At 39.2% G+C, this 25,807-nt stretch overlaps 1 protein-coding gene across 7 annotated transcripts in view; it reads left to right on the top strand.

Annotated features, from left to right (window-relative positions):
* Positions 1-572: 572 nt before the first annotated feature.
* LOC311426523 (ovostatin-like) overlaps positions 573-25,807 on the top strand; it is a 39,846-nt gene continuing 14,611 nt past the window's right edge. For 4 of the 7 annotated variants that reach the window (XM_084502935.1, XM_084502934.1, XM_084502933.1 and 1 more), the window contains exons 1-25: positions 611-759; positions 2,792-2,958; positions 6,673-6,744; positions 7,628-7,811; positions 8,534-8,690; positions 9,587-9,639; positions 10,519-10,539; positions 11,395-11,563; positions 12,785-12,869; positions 13,568-13,685; positions 14,409-14,529; positions 14,749-14,858; positions 15,501-15,659; positions 16,429-16,656; positions 16,871-16,928; positions 18,160-18,305; positions 18,765-18,914; positions 19,625-19,795; positions 20,372-20,501; positions 21,891-21,978; positions 22,689-22,917; positions 23,501-23,627; positions 24,455-24,576; positions 25,197-25,248; positions 25,539-25,622. In XM_084502935.1, the coding sequence (XP_084359061.1) occupies positions 6,680-6,744; positions 7,628-7,811; positions 8,534-8,690; positions 9,587-9,639; positions 10,519-10,539; positions 11,395-11,563; positions 12,785-12,869; positions 13,568-13,685; positions 14,409-14,529; positions 14,749-14,858; positions 15,501-15,659; positions 16,429-16,656; positions 16,871-16,928; positions 18,160-18,305; positions 18,765-18,914; positions 19,625-19,795; positions 20,372-20,501; positions 21,891-21,978; positions 22,689-22,917; positions 23,501-23,627; positions 24,455-24,576; positions 25,197-25,248; positions 25,539-25,622 (2,827 nt within the window). In that variant the 5' untranslated portion in view covers positions 611-759; positions 2,792-2,958; positions 6,673-6,679. Of the gene's footprint in view, positions 760-2,791; positions 2,959-5,078; positions 5,160-6,554; positions 6,745-7,627; positions 7,812-8,533; positions 8,691-9,586; positions 9,640-10,518; positions 10,540-11,394; positions 11,564-12,784; positions 12,870-13,567; positions 13,686-14,408; positions 14,530-14,748; positions 14,859-15,500; positions 15,660-16,428; positions 16,657-16,870; positions 16,929-18,159; positions 18,306-18,764; positions 18,915-19,624; positions 19,796-20,371; positions 20,502-21,890; positions 21,979-22,688; positions 22,918-23,500; positions 23,628-24,454; positions 24,577-25,196; positions 25,249-25,538; positions 25,623-25,807 lie in introns of those variants that run through there. The other 3 variants (XM_084502932.1, XM_084502930.1, XM_084502931.1) reach the window with 3 other exon arrangements.

Here is a 25,807-nt window from a genome sequence, read left to right as displayed (position 1 = left end):
GATCAAACCATCTGATGATAAATGCCCTATGTCCACCAACTCAGGGCTCTAGAACAAATTGGTGTCTGTATTGCACAGTCTTAGGCCACTTCTTTTCTGTAAATGCAGAAATAACATGAGGACTTTGCTGCAATCCACGGGTCTATGTGTTATATGTCCTGACATGTCTAATGGAGGCATGTGAAGGTGACTGCAAGTACAAAGCCTACTGGCAAAACAAAAAGCAGACCTAATGTCGATGGGTCCAACCCCTCATGACTCAAGTACTGGTACCTGCAATGAATTATCTACAGAACTGGTTGGTTCATTCCATAATGGTTCACTGAGGTGAATTGATACCATCTAAGGTGGACAAACCAGGAAGTAGGACATGGGAGCCAGGTGATCTGATAGTGCAGAAAATACCCACATACGCAGAAAATGAGATTTTGGTGAAAGAGCAGATCATGACCACTTGATACACACCTGTGGCAGAGGTGATGTGTGAGAGTATACAGGTGTAGAAAGGTGGTAAAACCCTCTTGGGGCTTTGTAGTATTTAAGGTGTTTCTCCTGCAAAATGAAGGTTCTTCAAGAAGATGAGTGCAGGGTGATCCCATTGTTTAGAAAAGGTGAGGTGGACAAAATAATTTGAGCTGGGTAATCATTGTTCCCTGATCCTTGCAAGAGTGACAAGCTCTTTAGGCAGATGCAAAAGCCTTGTTTTTGCTGCCTGAAGATTTGCTCTTGAAGTATTTTCTAGTTTCTGGTCACTTACAGGTTAGCTTGCTTAGTGTTACCCTTTACAAAGTTACAGTGGGTACCACGGGATGTACATGTGGCAAACTGCAGTTAGGTCATACCATCAGGAAGACATTTTCAGCAGCCTCTAAGCCTTTGTTACAGGAAATAACATGCTTGAAAAAATGTCTTGTACTAAATGGAAGTCTGAGAGTTGAGAAGCGTGCTGTAGCCATTACTCACGCATTACTCAAAAGACTGGGAAAAGCAGGTCTTAAAATACAAAGTGGGAAGTCATCACTTTAAATAGTATCTTTTATTAAAACTAGTGATTTGCCTGAACCACTGGCATCTCATAAGACTTATTAACTAGTTCTTAGCGTATCCATGATGTCATATAGTCTTTGCAATATATACATATATATATGTGCTTTGTAATATAGTCTTTGTAATGTTTTCAATTAACAGTTTCATGATCAAGATGCCTGTTTACCTGCATGTGGTAGTTCACTTGGTAGTGATCCATTGGACCAAAGAGCCGGGAAACTGTTGCTCTCTGGTGTCTGTTCTGACTTGATTCTAGCTGATGGTACAGAGTGAGGGTCTGCTCTGGCTCATGGCTCAGCTACAACTTTAAACTGAGCATACCTTGTGAAACCTCTGTTACCAAGGATCATCAGCTTAGGGATATGGTTTAGTGGGGATTGTTAGCGTTAGGTCAGAGGTTGGACTCGATGATCTTGAGGTCTCTTCCAACCTAGAAATTCTGTGATTCTGTGTGATTCTGTGATCTCAAAGCAGCAATTTTTTCAGGTGTCAAGCTCTGCTCTCCTGTGATTGCAAAATATTCTTTTGACTTACAGAGTTTGCAGGTTTCCAGGAGAGTGAACACAAGAATATCTCATGAAATGGGTGATTGCTGAATGGGCTAGCGTAGGGGCAGACTTACTGTTCTCTTTGAAAAATTAAATATAGACCCCAAATTAACTCCTTTACCACAGAGAGTGGTAGGTTATTTAAAATCTGAACCTGGAGGAAGTGATTCTAACACATTTTCTTTATAATAGAATGCAAAATCTGAGATGCTGTTTTTTCAAAAAGGAAAGTCTGAAGTCTGTTTCTTTATTTTACCTCAATTACTCTTTGCCTTTTTTTCATCTATCTCCAGCTAAAACAAAAAACAATTTGAGTAAAAGAACAAGGGATATAATAAAGACTGGAAAACTTTTCTGTTGAAGGAAGTTTTTTGTTTGTTTTGTTTTGTTTTGTTTGTTGTTTGTTCCTTTCCTTATTTTGGTTGGTTGGTTGGTTTAGTTTGGTTTGGTTTGGTTTTTACCCTTCAAAATGTTTTTTTTTTGTCCTCTGTGATCAAGTGAAATACATGTTCATGGGTCTTTATGGCAAAAGTCTGTAATAACAAAGCCTTAAGTTAAATCAGTATGCTTTTGTTTGAAGATTTTGAGCTAATTCAGAATGGCAGTGATGTAACTAAAGCATCAGAATTACATTGTCCATAGATTGTTGGCTATTATTTGAAAAATTGATTTTTTATATAAAATAGTTTCTTTAAATGCAGTTATATTTAACACATGTTAGATTAACTAAAACAATAGTGAGTAACAGTAATTGCACTGCTCTTGCACTCTTCTTGACCTTATCTTCTATCCTTTTTGTCATGAGTCTCTGTGGATTCTCTGGCAAAAGAATTCTCCCTATTCCCATTGTTTGTGAAGAAAGATTTATTATTAGTTTTGAATGGTTTTGTTACTCTTTTATAAACTCTCTCTTGGCCTGCCTTGCTACTTTAATGTCCTCTTTTTTTCATGTTTTGGACACAGCAGGCTTTTTTTGAGACATCCTTATATGTTAAATTTTATAGATAAGAAAAATCAATGGTATTTCAAGTGTTTTGTTCCATATGAGGTTGTAAAACATACGTTGACGGCATGCTGATATATTTACTAACAGCCTACCTATAACAAAGATCTTGTAGGAGTTGAACAGTGTTCTGTTTACTTTTCCATATATAGGTGTTACCATGCTTAATGTTACTTGATCTTTGTTACTACAGAAAACATCCAATATCAGAAAATGTTCCATCATTCAACACGAAATGATGCGGCATATTATATCAATAGCACTACACACTGCCTGCTGCTGGCAAACATATTGACATCAGCTGATAGCCTAAAACCTTGCAGATAAGGATAGGCTTTGGAAGAGTGGAAGGCAATGAAGGTAAATTCATCTAAAACAACTAATCTCTGAGATATATACACTATTAAGAGACATGTTGGCTTTTTAAAACAAAATATTTTGTCAGAATGGGTTTGATAAATGTGTCATGGGAAAGCATCTCTCAAATTACAACAGAATTCCTTTAGAAAGCTAGCAAACTGTCTGGAACCTTTGATGAAGGTATTTGCACAAGTGATATGGAAGCTGGGGCTCTGACTCCTGATATATCTCTTTTAGAGACAAAAATGAGGCAAATTTTTAAAGAAGAAGAAGGAGGAGGAGGAAGAGGAGAAAAAGGAGAAGGAGGAAGAGAAGGAGGAGAAGGAAGAGGAGGAGGAGGGGGAGGGAGAGGGGGAGGAGGAGAAGAAGAAGAGATAATGCAGTGTAGGTTGGATTGTTTGTCCTTCATCTCAGGTTAAGTCACAACTTAGAAAGTACTCCCAGTTCTTGACTGTTATGCAAATGTAAAGTGGAACTGCCAAAGAGAAGCCAGTAATTACATATTACTCATTCTTTTGGAAAATCCAAGACTTCACTGCTGAAAGCCATTCCTATTTCATTCCTATTGAACTGCTGGAAGCCTTTCATTCTTCCACTGAACATATGTTCACTGTGTTGTGATTTAACCTGGCCAGCAGCTAAGCACCACACAGCCAGCTGTTCACTCACCCTCCCACCTCCCTCTCTGGGTGGGGGAGAGAATTGGAAAGAAGTGAAAATTTGTGGATTGAGATAAAGACAATTTATTAGGACAGAAATGATAATAATAATAATAATAGTACTACTAATAATTTGTATGAAACAAGTGGTGCACAATGAAATTGCTCACCACCCGCTGGCTGATGCCCAGCCTATCCCTGAGCAGCCAGGTCTCCCACCCTGGTCAGGCCCCCATATTAATTGTCCAGCATGACGCCTTATGGTACGGAATACCCCTTTGGCCAGTTGGGGTCAGCTGTCCTGGGTCTGTCCCCTCCCAGCTCCTGCTGCACCCCCAGCCTGCCCGCTGGCAGGACAGAGGGAGAGGCTGAAAAGTCCTTGGCTTGGTGTAAGCACTGCTCTGCAACAATTAAAGCATCAGTGTGTTATCAGCACTCTTCTCATCCTAAACCCCAAACACAGCACCATACCAGCTACTAGGAGAAAAATTAACTCTATCCTAGCTGTATTTTCTCTGACACAACAGAAAACAGGCATGACTTCAGATTTATACTGACTGAGAGTTTGAATTCTCCGCTGTTGGAATATGTGGTCTTCTGGGATCAGTAACTTAACTAATGTAATGAATTCAATGTCAAACTTCCAGAGAAGCAGGTGCCCTTTAATTGAACCAAACATAAAGTCATAAAATTTCAGATTTTCAAGTGCCTTATCTTTTCCTTTTTTAAAGTCTATTCATTTACTGCCAAGAACTCTAGAGGCTTGCTGCACTTAAATAAAAGGTGATGTTCTGGAACGATTTGCACCTAAGCCTAGGAATTGATTGCCATTTCCTTCTCCTTCTTTAATTCTTCTTTGTCTATTGCTTAGGAGCCGTGGACTGCTAGAAGTAATACATGGGATCTGAGGTATTTCAAAGCTACAAATGCAAACACATCTCCAACACACTTATCTGCCTTCTGCCCTGATTGCAAACAATGCAGCTGCTTTCCTCACAATGTTTCTGCCCTGTTTGCACATCACCCACCTGCCATGCAGAATTGTCACGTTAGTGACAGGACATTCGGGGAAGCTTTGTGCAATGTTTCTTGCTAGGAACTCACTGGGAATAGACAGTAGCTCCAGCAGCACCTTAGGCACTTCTGTTTGTGTCCTAACTTGGTCATCAGAAAGCTTCTGGGAAAGAGGAGCTGGTTAGACAGGAGTAGTTTAGAGTATTGCCTGTGCTGACAGAAATAATAACCCCTGTATGGCTGAGTCATTAGTAAGCATGTATTATATCATGAGAAATAAAATTGATAGGCTTTCAGCAGTTCTACATCCATTTGTACCACATCACTGTAATAGTCCTCATTTCCTTCTTACAACCCTTAGATAATTGCAGGCCCACCCTGTACTGCCTAACCTTTATTTCATTGCCCCTAGCTCTCTTCTGTGTCCCTAATTATTCCTACAGTATACTCAGCTCTCTCTCCCCTTTTATCACTTATTTGGCTAAAGAAGAGGAAGAAGAAGAGGAAAATGTGGAGAAACTGCCTAGGGTAGGCTGCAGTTACACACATGTTGATTAGATACTTTGTTGTTGGTTGTTTTTTTTTGTTTGTTTGTTTTTTGTTTTTTTGGTTGGTTGGTTTGGATTTTCTTTTCATACAGAAGAGTGTGAATGCAGTCCCCTACCAACACAGATTATTTAGTTTTCTATGTTCAGGATATATTAGCAAGAGTGTAGCTAACACATCGTGGAAATTCACTCTTCCCCTCCACTCAGCAACTGTGAGACCACAGGTGGAGTTCTGTTTTCAGATTTTGCTCCCAAGTACAAAAACAACATTAGTAGACTGAAGGGAGTCCAGTGGAAGGTAATTTGGATGGTTAGTGTCTGGAACAAAGAAAGAAACTGAGACAGTCTGTTTTACTCAGCCTGGAGAAACAAAAAGGGAATATAATTGCAGTCTTCCACTATGTAAAGTGGAATTATAGAGAAGACATCTTCTCAGAGGTGCATAGTGAAAGGACAAGACACAAAATACAGTAACAGAAATTCTGATTTAAAGAAAAAAATATATAGAAAAAATATATAGAAAAAAATATATATTATATCTATCTATATATCTCTATAGAAAATATATTTTCACAACAATGTATGGTTAAGCATGGGAGCAGATGATGTGGACTCTTCATCCCTGGAGATACTCAAAACTTGACTGGATAAGCTTTGAAGTTAGCCTTACTTAAAATGAAATATTGGACAAGACAACATCAGAAGGTCTTTTTCAATCAAAATTATTTTATGATTATATATATATATAGCTTGATTATTCTAAAACTTCTCCTTCTTGGTCAGATTTGCTTAAAATTCACCAACAGGCTTAAAAGTTCTATGATGAGGGGAGCAGGAGTGGAAGAAAAAAATGACTGACAGAGAGATGAATGAACAAATAAAATAAGGTTATAAAATTCCTTTCCCTAGAGATATACTTGTCCTGTCCACTGACAGGTAGACAATGGTAGACATTTAGCCAACACCATTCCTGAATAGTACTGAGTGCAGTAACAGAGACAGATTAGGAACAGGAGTTTCCTTCTGTGTTGTACTGAATGTTGTATTTTTGCTGCCCAGATCCCTATGTAGGCATACAATAGCCCTGAGTTATGATTACTTCTGTTTGGTGAGATGTTCCTAGGGAAAAATCTTCACAGAACAAGGAAATACTTTAGCAATGGCAAAAATTAACAAGTTGAAACATTAAGCAACCTTCACACAATGACGTTAATCACAGAGCTAAGCTTCAATAAAACAGATTGGCAGGAACCGGTCTGGCTAGCTTACAAAGCTATGTGAAGTATGAGAGCTTTCCTAATCTGTTGTTTGAGAATTCTAAGAGTGTGAGAACATACAGGTGAGAGGAAGATGAACCTATGCAAATTTTATGTAGATATTTTTTTGTTAGAATATGACTGAAGCTGTGAAGGAGGAGCACCATCCCAGGCCAGTTTAAAAGCCAGAAGACAGGCTGTCCACTTGAGATCAGTCTCTCTTCTTTCTTCCTCAAGGACAGAGATGTGGTCAAGGATACTTCTCAGTATTTTCTGCTTGAGTTGGATCACCACAGTGTCTTCTGAACCGTAAGAGATAATACCTTATGTGATTTTATGATACAATATTTCATTTTTTTTTCCTTCTAGTTAATTTATCATGGAACATCAATAAGTAATGTAACCTAGATTCTGAAATAAGTTTGAAATTGAAGTAGATAGCAATGAAGTATGGTTTGGAATGATGTTCTCCAACATAAATCTGCTGCAAAAATCTGATTTGAGTGACAGAAACCTAGAACCGGAGTAGGTAAAATCTGAAGTGCATTGAGAGGACATTAAAGACTAGCTTAGCAAGTAATACTAATGATCAGGAAGAGGTACATATTGGCAGTACAGAGTGAGAGTGTCCTACTGGGCAGATAATGTCTGGTTCCAAGGAGCTATGCTGAACAGTAATCCTGTTGTTATTATTGTTATTGTTATTGCTACACTTGCTATGCTATGAGGGCTTATACACCACTGTCAGTGTCTATGGCTTTATGAAAATCAAAGATTTCAGTCACAGTTTTGAAAAGTACATCATTTGAGAAAGGGATTTAACCCTTCTCAAAAGTGCTAAAGGAAAGCACTGTGAAGTGTTTAGCTTTCTCAGATACACTGTTGGTTTTAATTTTTGTTTTAATTATTATTTTAATTTTGATCTTTGAATATCATACATTCTGACTTAAGCAAGTGAAAATAGCAATACAGACAATATGAGTAAGCAAAAATCGAGGTGGAGGGAAAGGAGGGAATGGATCCAATTACCAAGAAAAGATTGTGATTCATATTGCATTGAAGACCTAAATCATCAGCTCTGTCATGCATTATTTCTTTCACATGTATAGCATTTCTGTGGTGTTTTCCTGTCCTGTTTGCTATTGTTTTCCTCTATGACTGAACTCTCTGAACTGGTCTTGCCTTCTTGCAGTCAGTATGTGCTGCTGGTACCAACAGTAGTGAGGAGCGACTCTCCACAGACCGCCTGTGTGCAGTTCCACAGCCTCAGCGAGCCTTTGTCCCTGAGCGTTGTCCTGGAATACAACAACATCCAGACAACTCTTTTTGAGGAGTTTGTAACAAAGAATGATTTCTTCAAGTGCTGCGAGTTCAAGGTATTTTATCTTTTGAGACTACTAAAGAGGGTGTAGAAGCTGGAAATATTTCAGTGCCACTGTCTTTGTCAGTGAGAGCATAAAGGTGAAAAGTGCAGGCATACAATATGACAAAAAATAATAATAAACTGTTGGAAAAGCTGACAATAAAGACAGAAGAAAAAAAAAAAAAAGATATCTGGGCTGTAGAGGAGAGCTGGAGAAAGGCTTTTCATCTCCATTCATAGAGTGAATAGAAAAACGCTTTTAATTGCCATCCCAGGTGCATACGTCCTATGGAACTGTCATAATTGCTAAGGGAGAATTGTCAAGTCACTGGAGAATCCAGAAGGGAAATGCTCATTCCCTTTTCTATGACTCTGCAAGATCAGGACAAATATGACAAACAAGACCCAAGATTATGTCTTCCAGAATGCAGCAGGAGAAACACATCAGAACTGAGCTGTACAGCTAGGAAGCTTGCCTATAGGCACGTAGCTACATGAGATGAGCAAATGCTTAGGACAGGGCATAGCTTAAAACCTTGCTACATGGTGACAGAGATTTCCACAGCATAGTTTACCAGAGACTATGTCACTGGTAAATGTGGGGTTTCTCATGACTTAGCACAAGCTATTAATGATTCACTTCACAGTCAGTATCTTACTCAAGAATCCAAAGCATCAGCGCACTTCAACATGCCTCATTTAACACTTTTCTTCTGGGGTTTTGTTTCTCTCCAGGTTCCTCCTGCTGGTTCTGACCCCTTGGCATTCATTTCTTTCTCTGCCAAAGGCTCCACAGTTCACTTAGCTGAAAGAAGATCAGTGGCAATCGAGAATGTGGATAACACACTTTTCATCCAGACGGACAAACCCATCTACAAACCAGGGCAAAAAGGTGGCTTGGGAGTTTGAGTCAGATAGTGACCTGGGAAAATAAGTGCAAGGGTGGGTCAAGAATGACAAGGACTTCTCTTGTGGAGGAAAAGACTGCAGAATACGAAGGCAGTGTATAGTGTATAATTGTCATCAGATAGTGTGTAATTGTCATCTGACTTTGGGCACATCAAAAGTCAGTGAAAAACAGAACCATTTCATAGAATTGCAAGAAACAAATAGGGTTCATGTGTATTTTCTGAGTTAATTTCATTTACATAATTTTGAGTTCTGCCAGATTTACTGAGATCAATCATGTAAAGAGCATCCTGAAAAAATACAGAAAATAATAGGTTAAGCTTGGAATTAAAATTCATATAAAAATTATTTGAGCATGTCGTTTCCTGTCAACAGTTCTTTATAGTTAACTGCTAATCTAATTCTTAGAGCTGGTTTAATTACCATAGTTAAATGACTACTGTCTGTGTTATAGTTACTTGTATCTTTTGTTTAAGCAAGTTACAGTGCTGCAGGGTTTAAAATCAGAATAAAGATACCGTCTTCCTTCATTTTGATTGTTTCATTGAAGTGTTTTGTATAGGTAGTTTCTTAGGAAACACTCCAAAGAACTGAATCCTTCAAGAACAACTGATGATAATGTAGGATATTTGTATTCACTTTATAATTTAGTTTAGTCCTGGATGGTCAGTATTAAAGACATTTCAGCTGATAAGTGTTTTGTTTTGTTCTGTTTTGTTTTTCACTGGCTAGGATAAGAAAATGTTTTCTAGTTCTCTAATTTCCAAGTACTTATTAGTTCCTCCTAAAAGCCTGAACAAATTTTGTTTCAGTTATACATTGAAAGTAATTTACCACTGATAAAGTAAATAATATTTTTTTGTCCTATATATTTTTCAGTGATGTTTCGTGTGGTCAGTTTGGATAGCCAGTTCAGACCTGTTCAGGAGATGGTAAGTAAGAGTGATAGTCAAGATTTTTCAAGCTCTCTCGTGGGGTACCCTTTCAAATAGACTCTCTCATTTGTATATTGAATAAGAAGGGACTGGAACAGGCCTCCTGCTATTTTGGGAGAACTTCTGTTAGTTGACACCTCATCTCTTTCCTGCCTTTATAGAGGGCAAAGTTTCTGAAAGCACTCCTGGAAATCTCTCACAGTGCTCAGATTTTGTAGTCACTCCATGTTGAGGGATTTTTTGAAACAGCAAAAATCCCATGGCTTGCTGTAGCTGAGCAAACCAAGCTACCAGGGCAACTATGAGAAGTTCCCATGACAGTGTTCCCACATCGCCCAATTGAGGAATTCACAAAAATATTGTTACCAGTAGCTGGCTTCAAGGACAAGGTCTATGTGACTGCTAATCGCAAGGGGGTTGTTTTCTTGCAGGTGGGGTTGTTTTCTTGTAGTTGTTTGTCTGAGTGCTTTTGACCAATAATCTTGTGTGAAACACTGTCCACCCCTGTTAAGTTCACAATAAAAGTTAGGCTATTCAGGCAATAAAATGGAGCATGATCTGACTCTACTGGTGTTTGTCATGCTTTCGGCCGTGCTTCCTGCAACAACTTCACTTCACCTGCCCCAGATCTGTAGAAAGAGATTGGATGCTTCTGTAGAAAATATAAATTCATAAACAAGTTGTCTCCCTAGAATTATCTCTTAAATTACAGACATGAATTTCAGATCATTTCCCTGACACAGTCTTCTGTATTCAGAGAAAGGAGTTCACAGTGTTCTTTATAGCCTAGTATTTTTCAAGCTCCACAGTTAATTTCTTGAAGTTTTGATCATTTTTTTCTTTTCTTTTCTTTTTTTTTTTTTTTTTCTCCTCCAGTATCCACGAATCTTCATTGAGGTAAGAGACACCACATCATTAAAGTGCAAATTTCCTTGGAAAGGCCACAGCCTTTCCAATGCTTCAGCATTCCTAAAACATGGCTTTCTCTTTTTGCCATTTCAAATGCATACTCCTCACTAGCCCTTCTGTGAGTACCAAGTATCCAAAACAAATGAAATCTATTTCCATCACGATTTAGGAAACTTGTCATACACAGATTATGGAAGAAGGCTCACAGAAAAGTGTTCCTAGATAATATCAGCTCTAGTATACAAGTAGTGCGTTTTCAAATGCTTGTGTGAAAAAGGTTCATATCTAATACTATGCAAGAATATTTACCAGAATTGTAAATAAAGCTCAGATAATTCATTCTTAATAGAGATGTATTATATTTAAGAATCACAGATGTCAAATGTGTCAAATTTTTGTAAGTCAGAAGATGTGGGTCTTCTTTCCACCTCTATTAAAACTGTTTTAATACAACTTTGAAACTGAAAGTTTTCTCCCAGAATCTTTGGAAGTCAGCATTGATTTAGGTCAGCAAGACTTAATATCTTTAGATGAAGGAAGACGTAGTTTTCACATTTTCCCATGGACTTTATTACATTGGATAGAAAATAATTACACACTGCTGTAGAGGTTGCAAGTGGTTCCTTCTCAAGTAATTTTAACAATCATTTTTTAAAAAAACTTAGGCTTGTTTAATGCGCAAAGAGATCTGGAAAACTAATGGTAAATCAGAACACACATCATCAGCCCAAACTCCCATTCATACAGTAATGCACTAAGCCAGCATGCCTGGGTACAAAACTTAAAGAAGACAAAAAAGAGGGTGACAAAGGTTTTCATTTTTCTTTTTATCCCACTCTCCAGGACCCAGAGCAAAACCAGATCCTGCAGTGGTTGGACGTAACATCTACACATGGCATTGTCCAGCTTTCCTTCCCATTAATCCAGGAGCCAATCCTGGGGTCCTACCACATCGTTGTGGAGAAGAAGTCAGGGGATAAAGAGTACCACTTCTTCACAGTGGAGGAATATGGTAAGCAAGTACTGTGAACTTCACTGCATCAGAGGCTGGCTCTGTCCAAGTCAGATGGGAGGTTTTAGTAAAGACTTTAAGATCTTTGAAATGTTTATGTCTAAGAAAGAAACACATGGAGAGAGCTGGGTGGAGCAAGTGAAGGCAAAAATTAAAAAAGAAATGCTGAAAGAGACAACATTTTTCATGAATTAAGATCCATGTCCTATCACTGAGGTGTTACATTCTTCATTTGTTCAGAGGCAAAATTAATGAGACCTGACTCATTCCTGTCCTGTTTTGTGGAGGTCATCATTGTATGAAGAGCACTAGGATAACATATGCAGCAGAAATCTGAGGAGGTTTTCTATCAGACAGTAGATGATGGTTACCAGGTCATTACTGGGAGACGCTGGATAACCAGTGGAAGTGCAAGGTGGAAAATAATGAGCAGTGGAGGTGCCAAAGCATTCATAGTGATCCCCTTACAGGGGAGTAACCCAATTAATTTTAATTTCACAACTTTTTCATCTTATAGGTTGTGGCAGGTTTTCCCTAATAATGCCTAGAGAAGGCTTAGACAACTCCCAGCCTTTTGTTCTCTTTCTTTTTCTTTTTTCTTTTTTTCTTTTTCTCTTCCTTTTCTTTTTTTTTTTTTTTTTTTTTTTTTATGGCAGTGTAACACCTTTCCTGCTCACCCACCAGATTTCTTTCATACCTGTCAGTCTCCTGTGTACAGGTGTGTGAAAAAAAGGCCTGTTCCAGCTGTGTTTTTGTTATTGCTGGTGACCTGGAATAAAGGATAGGCTGAAAATGGGGTGTGACAAAGGAGTGGGACCTGTTTTATTTTACTGTTTCACTTAATCAGTGACCTTTCTCCTTCAGTAGGGCTGGATTGCATAGTATCTTCTGCTCTACAGGGCTTAACTATATTTAGACATCAGTATTACTCCCACATTTCCCTTGAAGAAAATGCACACCCAACTAAAGTGATTTATCATAGTTTCTACTGTGGCTATTATCATTATTATGATGATTATTATTGCATTTAAAAGTTATTCATCTTACTGCTTAAGTTAAATTTATTGTCCAATAATATTTTACAGTGAAATCCTAGGTAGACTTCTCTCTCCCATGTTGGTGAAAATGCTTTTGACAACTACTGTTTTTTACCGTCTTCCTCATACACACCTGCTTATGGCATGCTACTGCTGATCAATCATATTCACCTTGCTTTCCCAGTGCTGCCGAAGTTTGAAGTGACAACTAGTGTGCCTAGGAGGATCTCCTTCTTTGATGAAGAAATCAGGGTGAATGTTTGCGCCTCGTAAGTATTAAAGCTGAGAATAACATATCTGTGAACAAGAAACATGGGAAAGAGGAAGGTGTGACATGCTGTGAAACAAGAAGCCTGCTGCTGATTCATGTATGGACTGTAGGAATTCCTTTAGCTCTGGCTTCCATGGCATGAAACATGATGATAACTCCACTCTGCTCCATAGAAGAATTAGAACTGGGAGGATTTGTGTGTGTTCAACAGTCTGAAGGTGTCAAATGGTACATGCTCAATAGCTGTTGATTTTATAGTACAGAGGAGAGAAATAGTACAGGAGGACAGACTATCAATAGGATTTCTGGTTGTAACATTGCCAAAAGACAGAGTGGCATAAGCCTGAGCACCAAGGACTGCAATACGTCCTGCTTTGTGTAAGGCAATAATGAGGAAAAACAAGCAGGAGGGAATAATATCCCAAACCTGAGTCCAACATCCCTTTCCAGCTGCAGGCCTTAAAGAATGGCTGCACCAAATCAATCATAAAGTGGGCTTTTTAAATAAGATGCCAAAGACTGCCTAAAAATATTTGAAGGGAATTCAGGTAGGGCTAACTGGTCCTAATTCCTAGCTGCTCTTCTGACTGTGCTCTGGGCGCTTCTGAGGGATTTAGAGCCTGCAACTCCCCACAGTATTTGCAGGTTTCATGCTAATTTGACATAATTGGATTCTTGCTTCTTCTCCTCTCTTAGGTACACTTATGGCCAACCAGTGCAGGGGAATGCAAGAATCAATGTGTGTCAGGAGCGTTTTTATAGCCCACGATGTAAGCAAAGCCAGAAACCAACCTGTGAAGCTGTCACCGGACTGGTATGATACAGGCCTAAGGCTTTCTTTCTGTTGAACTTTACTACTCAGCATGTAACACAGTGTATGAAGGCCCCATTCATTTCCTGGGGAACACCAGAGAGATAATCCCAGAGGCATATTTTTGTCTCAGTATCTTACAGGCAATGCTGAAAGACCACAAAGGTAGTTTTTGCCAATGACCTCATAAGGAGGCTGGCTTTTGCTGTTCCCCTTCAAGAAAGGGGGAGAAAGGAAATAATTCTTCATTAGAAATTTAAGTTCTGACACTTAAGAGTCAATTGGAGGGATGGAAACTTATAAAACTATGAATTTGTGATTATTCCTAAAATGCTAGATCTGTGTTCTTACTGGGGATAATCAGCAGACCTCTGCTGGGAGTCTTTGAGGACACATTGTTAAACTGATGATTAATTTCTCAACTAGATCAGGTTCAAAGTGCTTTAAAGAAGCTCTTATAATAGAGCTCAAGCATCATACAAGGTGGGTTTGAGAAGGGATGTGAGTGCAGAGAGGATGAGGGGGAGGGAGGAGAGAAGATTCTCCATGAAATGGTGGGGAGCTGGAGGGTAAGAAGTGTAAGGTAGAAGGGGAGTGAGTAAAAAGTAAAAGCTGAAGGAAATGTGAGCAGAGGCATGAAGCTCTTCAGAGACCTGATAATATAGGTTGAGGAGCAGTTTTCCAAACCTTGAGAACAATGGGCTTTTCTATTTGTGCTTTTTTCAGCTTGGGAAGGATGGTTGTCTCAGCACTGTCATCTCCACCAAAACTTTCCAGCTCTACCGCAGCTATGCCAGGATGTATGCCAGGCTCAATGTAGAAACCATCGTCACTGAAAATGGGACAGGTAACACTAAGTGAAGGTTGAGAAGTAGCTGAGTAAGTCTAAAGGGTAATACTTTTTGAGAGGAATCTCCTGGATCCCAATCTGTGCATCAAATGGTGAACAATCACCATTTTATGTGTAGCTCTTCCTCCAGAACACCACTTCTCCATATAACTTTCAAAAGAAACTGTTTCCTGCCCATTTCTGTTTTCTCCCCTTTATACTGGGTGTGTCTTACAGGTATCCAGATAAAAGACTATGACTATGTTGCAGTTAACCAAGAAAATGACAGAGTGATGTTCAGGAATATGGATCTGTATTACAAAAGGGGAATTCCTTACTTTGGTGAGGTGAGTGGCTGAGAAGATACATTTAGAAAGAACTCCCTCAGGTCCAGCATGATTTCTATGTTGCCCTGTTTATGTCTGCCCTTTTAGTATGTACTGATAGCTTCCCTTGATAATGTTGCATAGCAATGATTGCTGCATAGTTCTGACATTATATTAGATGTTCCTAGAAAAAATAAGAAAATTGTATCGATAATGCCCTCAGCCATAATTAGAGAATGCCTGAGAGATGTGTAAGTGAAAGGTCATATGTGGTGAAGACAGGTCTGCAAGAAACTACCGCAGCAACAGCAGTGCCTAACTGAAGGCAAAATTTACCCTACATTGCATCACACAGTCATGCGGATGTTTACTTATAGCAGTACAAGTGCTAGAGAACATCCAAATTCTTCCCAACCTGCACATTCAGGATAAACCCAGGCACAGAAATAAGGATGAGCTATTTAGCATTGTCCTTATATGCACTGCAGAAGAAAGGTTGCATATGGATGTCCAGAAGCTTACTGAATTATACTCCCTGAAAATGTCCTTAGTGTTTAAGTTATTATCCTCTGGTGAGCAGAAAATTTCTCACTTTTTTTTTTTTTTTTTTTTTTTTTTTTTTTTTTTTTTAACCCAAATCCTTTGTGTATTTTTTGTGTTCAGATCAGTGTGACAAATATGGAAGACAAGCCTCTTGCCAATAGGATAGTCGTGCTGGAGGTCAATGGAGAATACCATGCCAACTACACCACTGACAAGAATGGCATTGCTGCCTTTTCCATCAACACGTCTGACTTCTTTGATCCCAGTTTTAAGCTGAGAGTAAGTATGAGCCCCAGTCTAATTCCTGAAAAAATACTTCATCAGAGAGACGAATTAGAAGCAAACAGCGGGTGCTGGCAAATTGTTTCAGGTGGAGAAAGCAGGCACTCAGTCCACCAACACCTGCAACTTGTGCAAAACTAGTATGAGAAAATGTTAATTCCTGAGAAGCAGCAGACTGCACCTCAGGAGCGTTTTGTCTGCAGTGATCTTCATCACCTCCCTACTTTTTCCTCAGCTTAGAAGCCCTTTGTGTTGCCATCTTCCTTCTTTTTATTCTGTGGACTAGAGGACCTTCTTCACAGCCTGCCCTGCCTTCCCCACCCAGCTTGGCAGCACACCCACCTTCTTCCCTGCATTTCTGCTGTCAGATGTCCATGCCCATTACCACAACATGGTCTTCTCATGTTCTCATGCCTTTTTTCTGTTGTGATGGGACGAGGTGAGAATCAGCATGGTGTTTGAGACCAAAGCCATTCCAACTCAACATTAAGTCCTAACAACCTGTTCCAGTCCATCAAGAATCTGAATTACCATTCCTCCTGCAATGTGCCATGGATGTGTGGATATATTGAGGTATCCAGAAATGCTTCCACTGTGGACTCGAGGAACACAAATTTTTCACACCAGCTCTTGCTCTTAGTTTAAACAACCCCACAAAATCAATTTCCCAACAGGTTATTTTAAAGGAAAGATGCCTTTGTCTCACCTGCCAATTTATTATTTTCCACTTTGTTGATTCCTCATGTATACCTCTTCTGCATCATAGGCTACACAGGCACCAGATGACTGTGCAGACTTCTTGATGTGGAGAAATGACAATGAACCCCAAGCTTTGTTCTTTGTCCGTCGCTTCTACTCACGGACCAACAGCTTTGTGAGAATTGAGCCAGTGGAGGAGAAACTAAGCTGTGGCCAGCAGAGAAAGATCAACGTTCACTATGTCCTGAACAGAAAAGGGTATAGAAATGCCAACCACACAAACTTCTACTATGTGGTAAGTGCTACCTCAGTTCCCACAATGCCTCTTTTCTTCCACCTTCTCTTGAACACTATACAAGGCAGAAATCTCCAGGTCAGCCAGTGGCTATAAATCACAGCTTGACTTGATAGCCCCTAAAGCTTCTCAGAATACCACTCAATGCCAATGATTTTGTGGGGGAAGGTAGGAGGTGCTTTTGATTCCATCTCATACATTTTTCTATGCTTAGGTGACGGCAAAAGGAAAAATTGTTCTCAATGGCCAAAAGCAAGTCAGCATCTCTCATGGTAAGTTCTAGGCTGCATTACTGCTGTTACTTCAAAGCATCATTCCTAGTAGCAGAGCATTAGTAAGTTATGTAAGATGAGATGAAAGCAGAAAACTACAGCTAAATCAGATGCTTGTTCTTAAACTTCATCACATTTCACCACTTACAGTATCATTCACTTTTGATGCAGATTCTAATACTCCATATAATAATCAAATTGATCTTGTAAGTTGAAAGATGAAAACAGGAGGAATGTAACCTTTTCTGTTTTATTTCTTCTTTATCTCTTTATTTCAAATAATATTTACAATTTCAGTTACTCTGTGACATCCAAGCCTTCACCAATTAAATATTAAAAAATTCTGAAGTTTAAAGAATGGGTGTCCCCTTTGAGAGGGATATTTAGCAATTAACTGCTTGGAATTCATTGAAGTTTTGGAAATCTCCAATGAATGAGAAGAATTTAATCCTGCAAATGCAACAAATAGAACTCAATTTTTTTCTTTGTTAAAAACATATTTTCTTGCAGAACCAGGTCCATTTCCAGTCTTCAGTAGGTGTGTTAAGTAAGCCTAACTCCACATATAGGACCTGTAGTTTAGTATTTGTCATCTTTGGTCTTTCTCCGGGTACTCAGGCACTATGGCTGCACAGTATGTATTTCACCACAGTTTACAGAGAGGCAGCCCTGTCACATGGTTCTCCCTTCATTAAATCAGCTTGAAGCCATGTGGTTTTCCCATATTATTGGTGGCTAACCAATAGTAAGGTATGCAATAATATGTAACTCACCAAAATATATTTGAAAGCTTAGTCCCTGCTCTAGTAGCTGTGATCCATATTGACAAGAACTTCATAGTTCTTAGTGTTAAAGAATGTTCTTTTAGCTGGTCTATATAACTGGTCTATCTCGTCTGATATAGGAGGTTCTAGGTTTGAGATCCAAAGGCAAAGTTTTGCTCTTTTTGTAGAATCATGCACAGATTTTGCTGTCTAGCTTATACTGAGCTCAGAACCCTCTTTGCAAAGTATCTTGCTCATAGCATTGTCTAGTTTGTATCTGGCATTTTGCTGATAGGAGTTTTTCCTCAGCCACTGAAAGATCAATCTCTCAGTATCCAGCATCCCTGTTTTAAAAGTTGCAGGTGTAGGTAGGTTATGAACAAATATGTAGTCCTTCCACCAAAGCTGAGACCATGTCTAATCTCTTTTGTTGGCCTCTCTTCCCCTGTTCCATGCTTCTTCCACAGTTCCCAGAGGTACATTCTCCATTACATTGACCGTCAGTGAGAAGCTTGCCCCCAGTGCTAGACTGTTGCTCTACACAGTGCATCCTCACGGGGAGATAGTGGCTGACAGCTCCTGGATACACAGTGATATATGCTTCAAGAACAAGGTGAAAAACTTTGCTTTCTTATTGAGGGCTACACCTGGTGGTTTGTTGTTGTTGTTGTTGTTTGTTTGTTTGTGTTTGTTTGTTTGCTTGTTTGTTTGTTTGTTTCCTGAGGGAAGAGTTAGGGAATGACTTCATTATGAACTCTGCACTCAGGATGGCATTTAGGAACGGAAAAGGTACAGACATGCCTCGTAACTTGAGAAGCTGTCCCTGGAATTGACACATATACTCAAACTCAGACTAAGTTCTCAATGGAGTGGGGAGGAAGAGATGACTAGGGAATTACAGTGACTAGGAATTTTCAGTGAACAGAGATTCAGAAGGGCTGTCTAACAGCAGGAGCTTTGCCCCACAGAGAACAGAGAATAGAATGCATGCTGGTGAAAGGGAAGATTTAGATGCATGTGCCAAGATAATTCTCCTAATTTCTATTTGTTTGTCTGACTTATTCTTTTCCAGCTCCGGCTCAAATTCTCTGAGAAGCAGGGTCTCCCAGGCTCTAACATCAGTCTCCACCTTGAAGCTGCTGCCAACTCCTACTGTGCTCTGAGAGCTGTTGATCAGAGTGTCTTTATTCTTCAGCCTGAGCGACAATTATCTGCTGAGAGCGTAAGCCACATCCCCCAGGTTGTTATGTTTTGATCTAGGGACATCCAGAATGACAATTCCAATGCCCACCTCTCTCTCTGTTGCTGACTGCATTTTTCTTTTTCCTATATAAACAGGCACCTCAGTGATTGAAAAAATAAATAAAATAATAGCAGTTGTGCCCTTCAAAGCTGGTAGTGGAATACTTAATTTTGGAATGCACAGCAGCATTATACATTTAAACAGTATGCCGAGAGAAAGGGAGAAAGGGAGAAAGGAAGGATGGAAGGAAGGAAGGGAGGGAGGGAGGAAGGAAGGAAGGGAGAAAGGGAGGGAGGGAGAGAGGGAGGGAGGGAGGAAGGAAGGAAGGAAGGAAGGGAAAGAAAGAAAGAAAGTCCCATACTTTTGAAAAACTATAGAGATCCTGCTCATTTCATGCTTTCAGAGGCAGTTTTGCCTTGAAGTGAGAGAGTGGATACATGCTGCACCATGAGGATGCTTTAGAACGGACTGCTTTGTAAATCCTGTCACATAGTTTTCACTGGACTTACTACAACTACACTTTCAGTCTGCACTCATGAAAGTTTTTCATGGTATAACAGACAGAGCCCTTATACTGTATCACTGTGTCTTAGAGCTGGCTCACCAAAGCCAAGGGCTTTGGTGAAGCAGAATTTTGCACCTGCCTGGGACCTTTCCTTGTTTTTACATCTGTTGTTCTCACCTCCCAGGTGTACTACCGGCTTCGTTTGAGTGATTTACATGGCTATTACTACAATGGACTCAACCTGCAAGATGACAAAATCCAGGAGTGCACCCCAGTCAAAACCACCTTTTTTGATGGCTTGTACTATGAACCTGTTAATGTCAGTCGTGATGGTGATGCCTACAAGATTTTCAGGGTATGTGCTCTATGTGGCTCTTTAAGTGAGAAGTAGTCCAGAAGAATTCGTGCACATTAGAATTAAACTTTCTCAGGCGGTGGTTCTGATCCTTGGAACTACCTTAAGCCTCCAGTCACACAATTTCTGCCTTCTCAACCCTACATCTTACTCAGGAAGACTGAGAATCACTATTAGACATGTTCACTGGAATCCTGCCCATGTTTCAGTACACATTTCCTAAACAGGACAATGACCTTGGCTCATGACCTCAACAGTCCTAGCAAGGATCCAAGTCCTTTATGCAGGCCACTGGTTTCCATGGATGTCTCCATGACTTTCCTTGTCCGGTTGCAATGAACCTCTGTCAATACTGCACTTCACAGAACACCAGGTGTCTGCATCATAGAAATGACATAGATGTAGGAGAGAAGAGTGACCTGTGACATTCAAGGTTGAAAGGCTGGCATGTGAGGAGGGAGAAGAAAGATGAGGGATGATAACTCAGATGGGAAACATGGCATAGTATAACATAGCATAGCATGATAACTAGTACATGCACTGAGTGACAAAATTAATTGATTTGTTTACATTCAGGATATGGGCCTGAAGGTTTTCACCAACTCTGTGCTGCGGAAGCCAGTTCTGTGCAACGAAGACATGACAAATCGAGGAGATGACCATGTGTATTTAGAACATGGTGTCACTGGTGGTGCCTATGGCGCAGGTAAAAGAAAGTTCATGATGTGTCTCCATTCCCAGTGTGCCTAGTCTTCAAAATTGCTGCATGTAGAAAATACAAGATAGCATGCTGAGTTTTGGAAATAGGTCTCTGTTTCACAGTTTGCCTCTTGTTATCTCTTGCTGACAGTCCTCACAGAAGTGAAGTCACTTCTCTCTCACTTAGGTACAAGGTGAATATGGGAAAGACAGAGAATATTGGGATGCTGCTTTCATAAATTGATATCAGTTTTTCATTTTTTTTTATTTTTTTCACTAACTCACAATTAAATATTTATATATATATATATATATATTCCTTTTAAATAAAAGGAAATGCCAATGCAGAAAAATAATGCAAATTCCCAATGTTAAGAATTCACACAACATTTAGCATACTTAGCAAATAGTCTCAAAAGCACTTTATAGATCAGCAAATGGTATGGCTATTTTCCCTCCTAGTTAAGTTTTTACAGCAAAAGAGCAAAAGTAATCGTCATAGGTTACCACAAGGGAAATTACTGTTCAACACTAGGAAGAAGTTCTTCTGCATAAGAGCCATGCTGCACTGGAAGAGGTTCTCCAGGTTTTGGGATTTCCATCCCTGTAGGTTTTCAAAATGGAGCTGGACAAGACCCTTGAGCAACATGAGCTGACTTTGAAGTTTGTCCTGCTTCAAGGAGATTGGACTGGAAAACTCCAGAAGTTCCTCCCAACCTATTTTTTTTCTATGATTCTGTGATTCTATGATTCTAATTTCAGCAAAATAGCAAAGTGCTATCATTTCCATGATATAACTGACAAGTCTGAGGAAATTGGAAACACCTCCATGCTACATTGTTTGTTTAACATCTCATCCAAGTCCACAGAACCATGGTCTTAGGTTTTTAATCTCAGTCATGTAATTTGGTCATCTGAATCAAAGTAGTTTTCCAGTTGAGTGGATATTCAGCTCTATTTTAGTTGTCTGGACAGGGTAAAATGATCGAGTTCTAAGGGAGGTTTGTAAAGCTGTATATACTTTGGTGAAATTCTGGCCTGTGTTGACATTTGCAAATTGTAGAGAGCTAGTGATAGAGGACAAAGAAATGCCTTTGTAACTAGATGATGAGACCTTTCGATGTGAAAAAAGGTGAAGTGCCTTGTGAAATATCTACATTTTCCAGTATTTTCCCTTGGGAAGACAAAATAGGTAAAAAAAAATGTTCCTTCTTATGCCCTATATTTGTTAGAGTTTTCATTTTTCTTATGGGAAAAAATGGAAAAATGCTCCAATGGAATACTTAGTGTACATTTATGGTCTCACGCATATTTGATTGCAGTTTAGATCTCATTTAATTGTTTGTTCTGGCCTGACCTCTCTAATAGTATACTTAACCATATACAATCTTCCTAGATGAGTCAAGGATTACTGGTAATAGCCTTGTTAACACTGTTCGGAAATACTTCCCTGAGACATGGATTTGGGATCTGATTCATACTGAGTGAGTATTTTTACCTTCATTTCTTACCTTTTGTGGATTTTTGAGTTGCTGCATCTTGCTCAAATTAATTTTGGGAAGAATCAATGGAATGTATGTCTACTTTGTAGATAAGAGTCTCCTTTTCTCATTGTGCTCACAGATCTTTGACATCCCAGTCTTGTTTACAGTATCAAGCTTCCTTGAACCGTGACTCATATCTGCTCTTTTCTCTGCTACTATTATTCTGATGAGGAGAAAGAATAAGGGCTAAGAATAAAATAAGAGAATTTATTTAGACAAAAACAGGAGGAAAACTTGTTATTGTTCATTATATTTTTTATTTCCACCAGCAGAAAACTCAGTTGTTTTTTTTGTTGTTGTTGTTTGTTTTGTTTTGGTTTTGTTTCTTTCCAGGTTATAATAGCTTCTGCAAAGAGAATATCTCTGTCTTAACTATGCATCCATTCTAATTTTTTTTTTTCAGTATGTTCAACATTTACAAATGATATTTCTAAATTTAAAAAAACAAGTACTCTTCCAAGTGTTTTTAAAACTTAGCTCACCAACACCTTCATCTTTACCTCCAACTTTATATCTTTTAAAATATGGAGAGATATCTCATAAAAACTGAAATGAAAACAGAAGTACTAACTCAGCCAGGGGCCTATTCTGTAACTTTCCTTGAAAGTGCCAAAGATAACTTCTTAATCTGTTTTTCTTGTTTTCCTCAGTTCCCGTGGACAGGCTAATGTCTTTTACACCATCCCTGACACTATCACAGAATGGAAAGCCAGTGCTTTCTGTTTGCAGAACGATGTTGGCTTTGGCATCTCCTCACCTGTTTCGCTCACAGCATTCCAACCATTCTTTGTGGATCTCACCTTGCCATACTCTGTCATTCGGGGAGAAAAATTTAATTTAATAGCCAACATCTTCAATTACCTCGACAAATGCATCCAGGTACATCAAGTCTCCTTTCAATTCTGATACGGTTTGCCTGTTTCCCAGAGTTCCTAACATTGCTTCTGTATCCTGCATAACACATTAGAAATACAGAAATAAGTGTTTAACTTATGCCATAGCTTGACACATTACTCTTTCACCCTCTCTGCCAGTATCCATTCTTGATTCATCCGAAAAGGCCAACTAGTCCACAGAAGTTTGCTCCTTATCCCTACACAATTCAGTTATTTTTGCTCTTGAGGAAGGAACTTGAGCAGACGGTATGGGTACTGTGCAGTACAAAACAATACATACAGAGTATGTAGTATGTAGCAGTTAGTCATAAGAAGGCCTGACTGATAAAACAAGCACAGACACCTCGGCACACTTCTGTAAAAACAGCCATTAACAGTGGGCGGAAAAGAAACAGGCTTGCTACCTCCTTAGAGAAACGTGCCATCCCTATTTCCCAGAACCATCCTTCAGAATCAGATGACAAATAGCTTCTCCAACAAGTAACCATCTACTGTGACCTGCAACTTAATTTTAGGGACAGTCTACTTCATTTGTAATCTTCTTGCTCTTTCTCTCTGTTTCTCAGGTCAGTGCCATACTGGCAGAGTCGAGTGACTACAAGGCAGAAGTCCTTTCACCAGAGGGAAACACAGCAAGGGTGTGTGCCAATGAAAGAAAAACCTATATTTGGGCTGTTAGCCCCCTCAGTCTTGGTAAGGTTGTCTTTTGGTTACCCTGATTTATCCTTATTTTATCTTTCTACCTTTGTTGCTCTGACTCTTTAATGAAGCATCAATAATCCACAGGCAAACGTTTTTGGACAACTCCATTAGTTGTGTCAAAAATTTAATATTGGACCTCTGCTAAAGTTCTCTTATATGCACTGAAAAAGCAGTGAGTTGTTCATTTCCTGTCTACTTTAGGAAGAACTGTTCACTTGCGTCGTTATGTATGAAATACTGGCAGGGTTTCATGTGCCTATGATCCTTCAGTTTACAGTTTTACACCTAATGAGCTGTATTCAATAAGAATAAAATTTGCTAATAATTTTGTAGTGGTTTCTCAATAGGCAGAGGATATTGGTCCTTTACAGTTTAACAGTAGTGTCTATTTACACTGCCTTGAAGTCAACATTGTCTTTTAAAAAAAAGCAATCATAGTAGTTTATAAGTTTATATATGTTAGTGCCTCAAAAGCTGAAGTACAAAACAAACAAACAAAACCTTAAATTAGCAAAGATTCTTCTCAAAATGAACTACAGATAGGACTTTTCTTTAAAAGATGGTGAAAACTGATAGCGAGTACTGTCATTTGTTTAGCCAGGATCCATCCCTATTTCATCCCTTGTACTATGTCCCTAGGAAAGTACTCCTTGCCAATAGTGGACAGATGTGGAGTTTTAATGAAATTTGTTTACATTGCCTTCAGACTGAATACATTTATCAGCTGTCAGTCAGACTAGGAGGAGGCAGTGAAAGCCAGGTGTAACTGAAGATGATGAAAATAACTTTTATTCTTGGGCTGGTGGCTGGCTCTCCAGGTGAGGTGAAATTCACAATTACTGCTGAGGCCAAACTGGATACTACGGATGCCGGAAAGAACACGTCTTCAGAAGAGAGGACAATTCGCAGGGACACCCTGATTCAAACATTACAAGTTGAGGTACAGTAAAAAATTTACAAGGGGTTAATTCTTTTTGGAAAATTCAGTGCCTATGGCTGTGGGTTAGAAGCAGTTAACTAGTGTGAGGAGGCAAGACAGCTGACAGATAGAGCTATGTGCAGTAGGGCGTCTCCTTATGAATCCAAGAGTGGAATTCACAATGATCCATGGCATCCAAGAGCATACATGTCCTGACACTCCTTGAATGTCAGCAGAGCTGTAGCCATAAGGGACATTTAATTCCTTACCTGTATGTGCCTTTCACCTGTGACTGTAATACCAGGGAGGAGAGGACAGATATGAAAGGAATGGGATTTACCTTGAGCATCATAAAGCAGCAGGCACATGACTGTCCTCAAGTCCTTCTCAGAGGCTGGAACTGTCTATTTTATAACTGTTTTCTAAGAAGGATGGTGCTCAGCACAGTTTGTGGTTTAAGAAACAGAGTAAGCCACGGCTCAAGAGATATTGCAGTGGAGATGGCAGGACAGGGTACAGGAGGGTGCATTCTCTGGATAGCCACTTCCATGTAATGCTATACACTGCTTAATTGTTCCTGATTTCATAGTGACATTTTAAACTTTTTTTCTCTCTCTGACAACTTCTCTGCAATCAAACAGCCTGAAGGTATCAAAAAAGAATTGACTCAGAGCTCCCTAGTTTGCACAAAAGGTAAGGCAAATTTATTCATTCATTTGAAGGAACTGATGGAAATACCTCACTGCCTTCTTAATTTTCTCCTATGAAAACAGAGATCTTCCCAGGGGAGGAGGGATGGTCTCAGGGTTAAGGAGCTGGACTTACAATTCAGAGTTTTCAGAGATACCTTAGACTCATTGGGTATGGGCTTTGCAGTGGTTTCTTTACCAAGACAGCAAATAATAACTGTAGTAATGCATAGAAAGTAAAGATCAGGGGAAGGAAGATGTTTTCAACAATTCTTAGCTATATTTTCTTGTCAGGCAAAACAGTTTCAGAACCAGTGTCTCTCAACCTGCCAAGAAACCTGGTGGAGGGATCAGCCAGAGCTTATTTCTCTGTCATCGGTAAGTTTAGTATCTAGACTAAAATTAAAAGTAAAGCATTTTTTCCCTTATGATGAACCCAGAGCCATCATGTATACACATGCAAAACTAAAGTTGAGGAGATACTTCATCTGGATTTAGAGAAAATGTTTTCTACTTTCCAAAATGCCAAAGACAGAAGTTGCTCAGAATTATCTCATATTGTA

Source organism: Aythya ferina (assembly GCF_964211825.1).
Source record: "Aythya ferina genome assembly, chromosome: 1".
In the NCBI taxonomy this organism is placed as follows: domain Eukaryota; kingdom Metazoa; phylum Chordata; class Aves; order Anseriformes; family Anatidae; genus Aythya; species Aythya ferina.
This window is presented reverse-complemented; position numbering and strand designations above follow the sequence as displayed.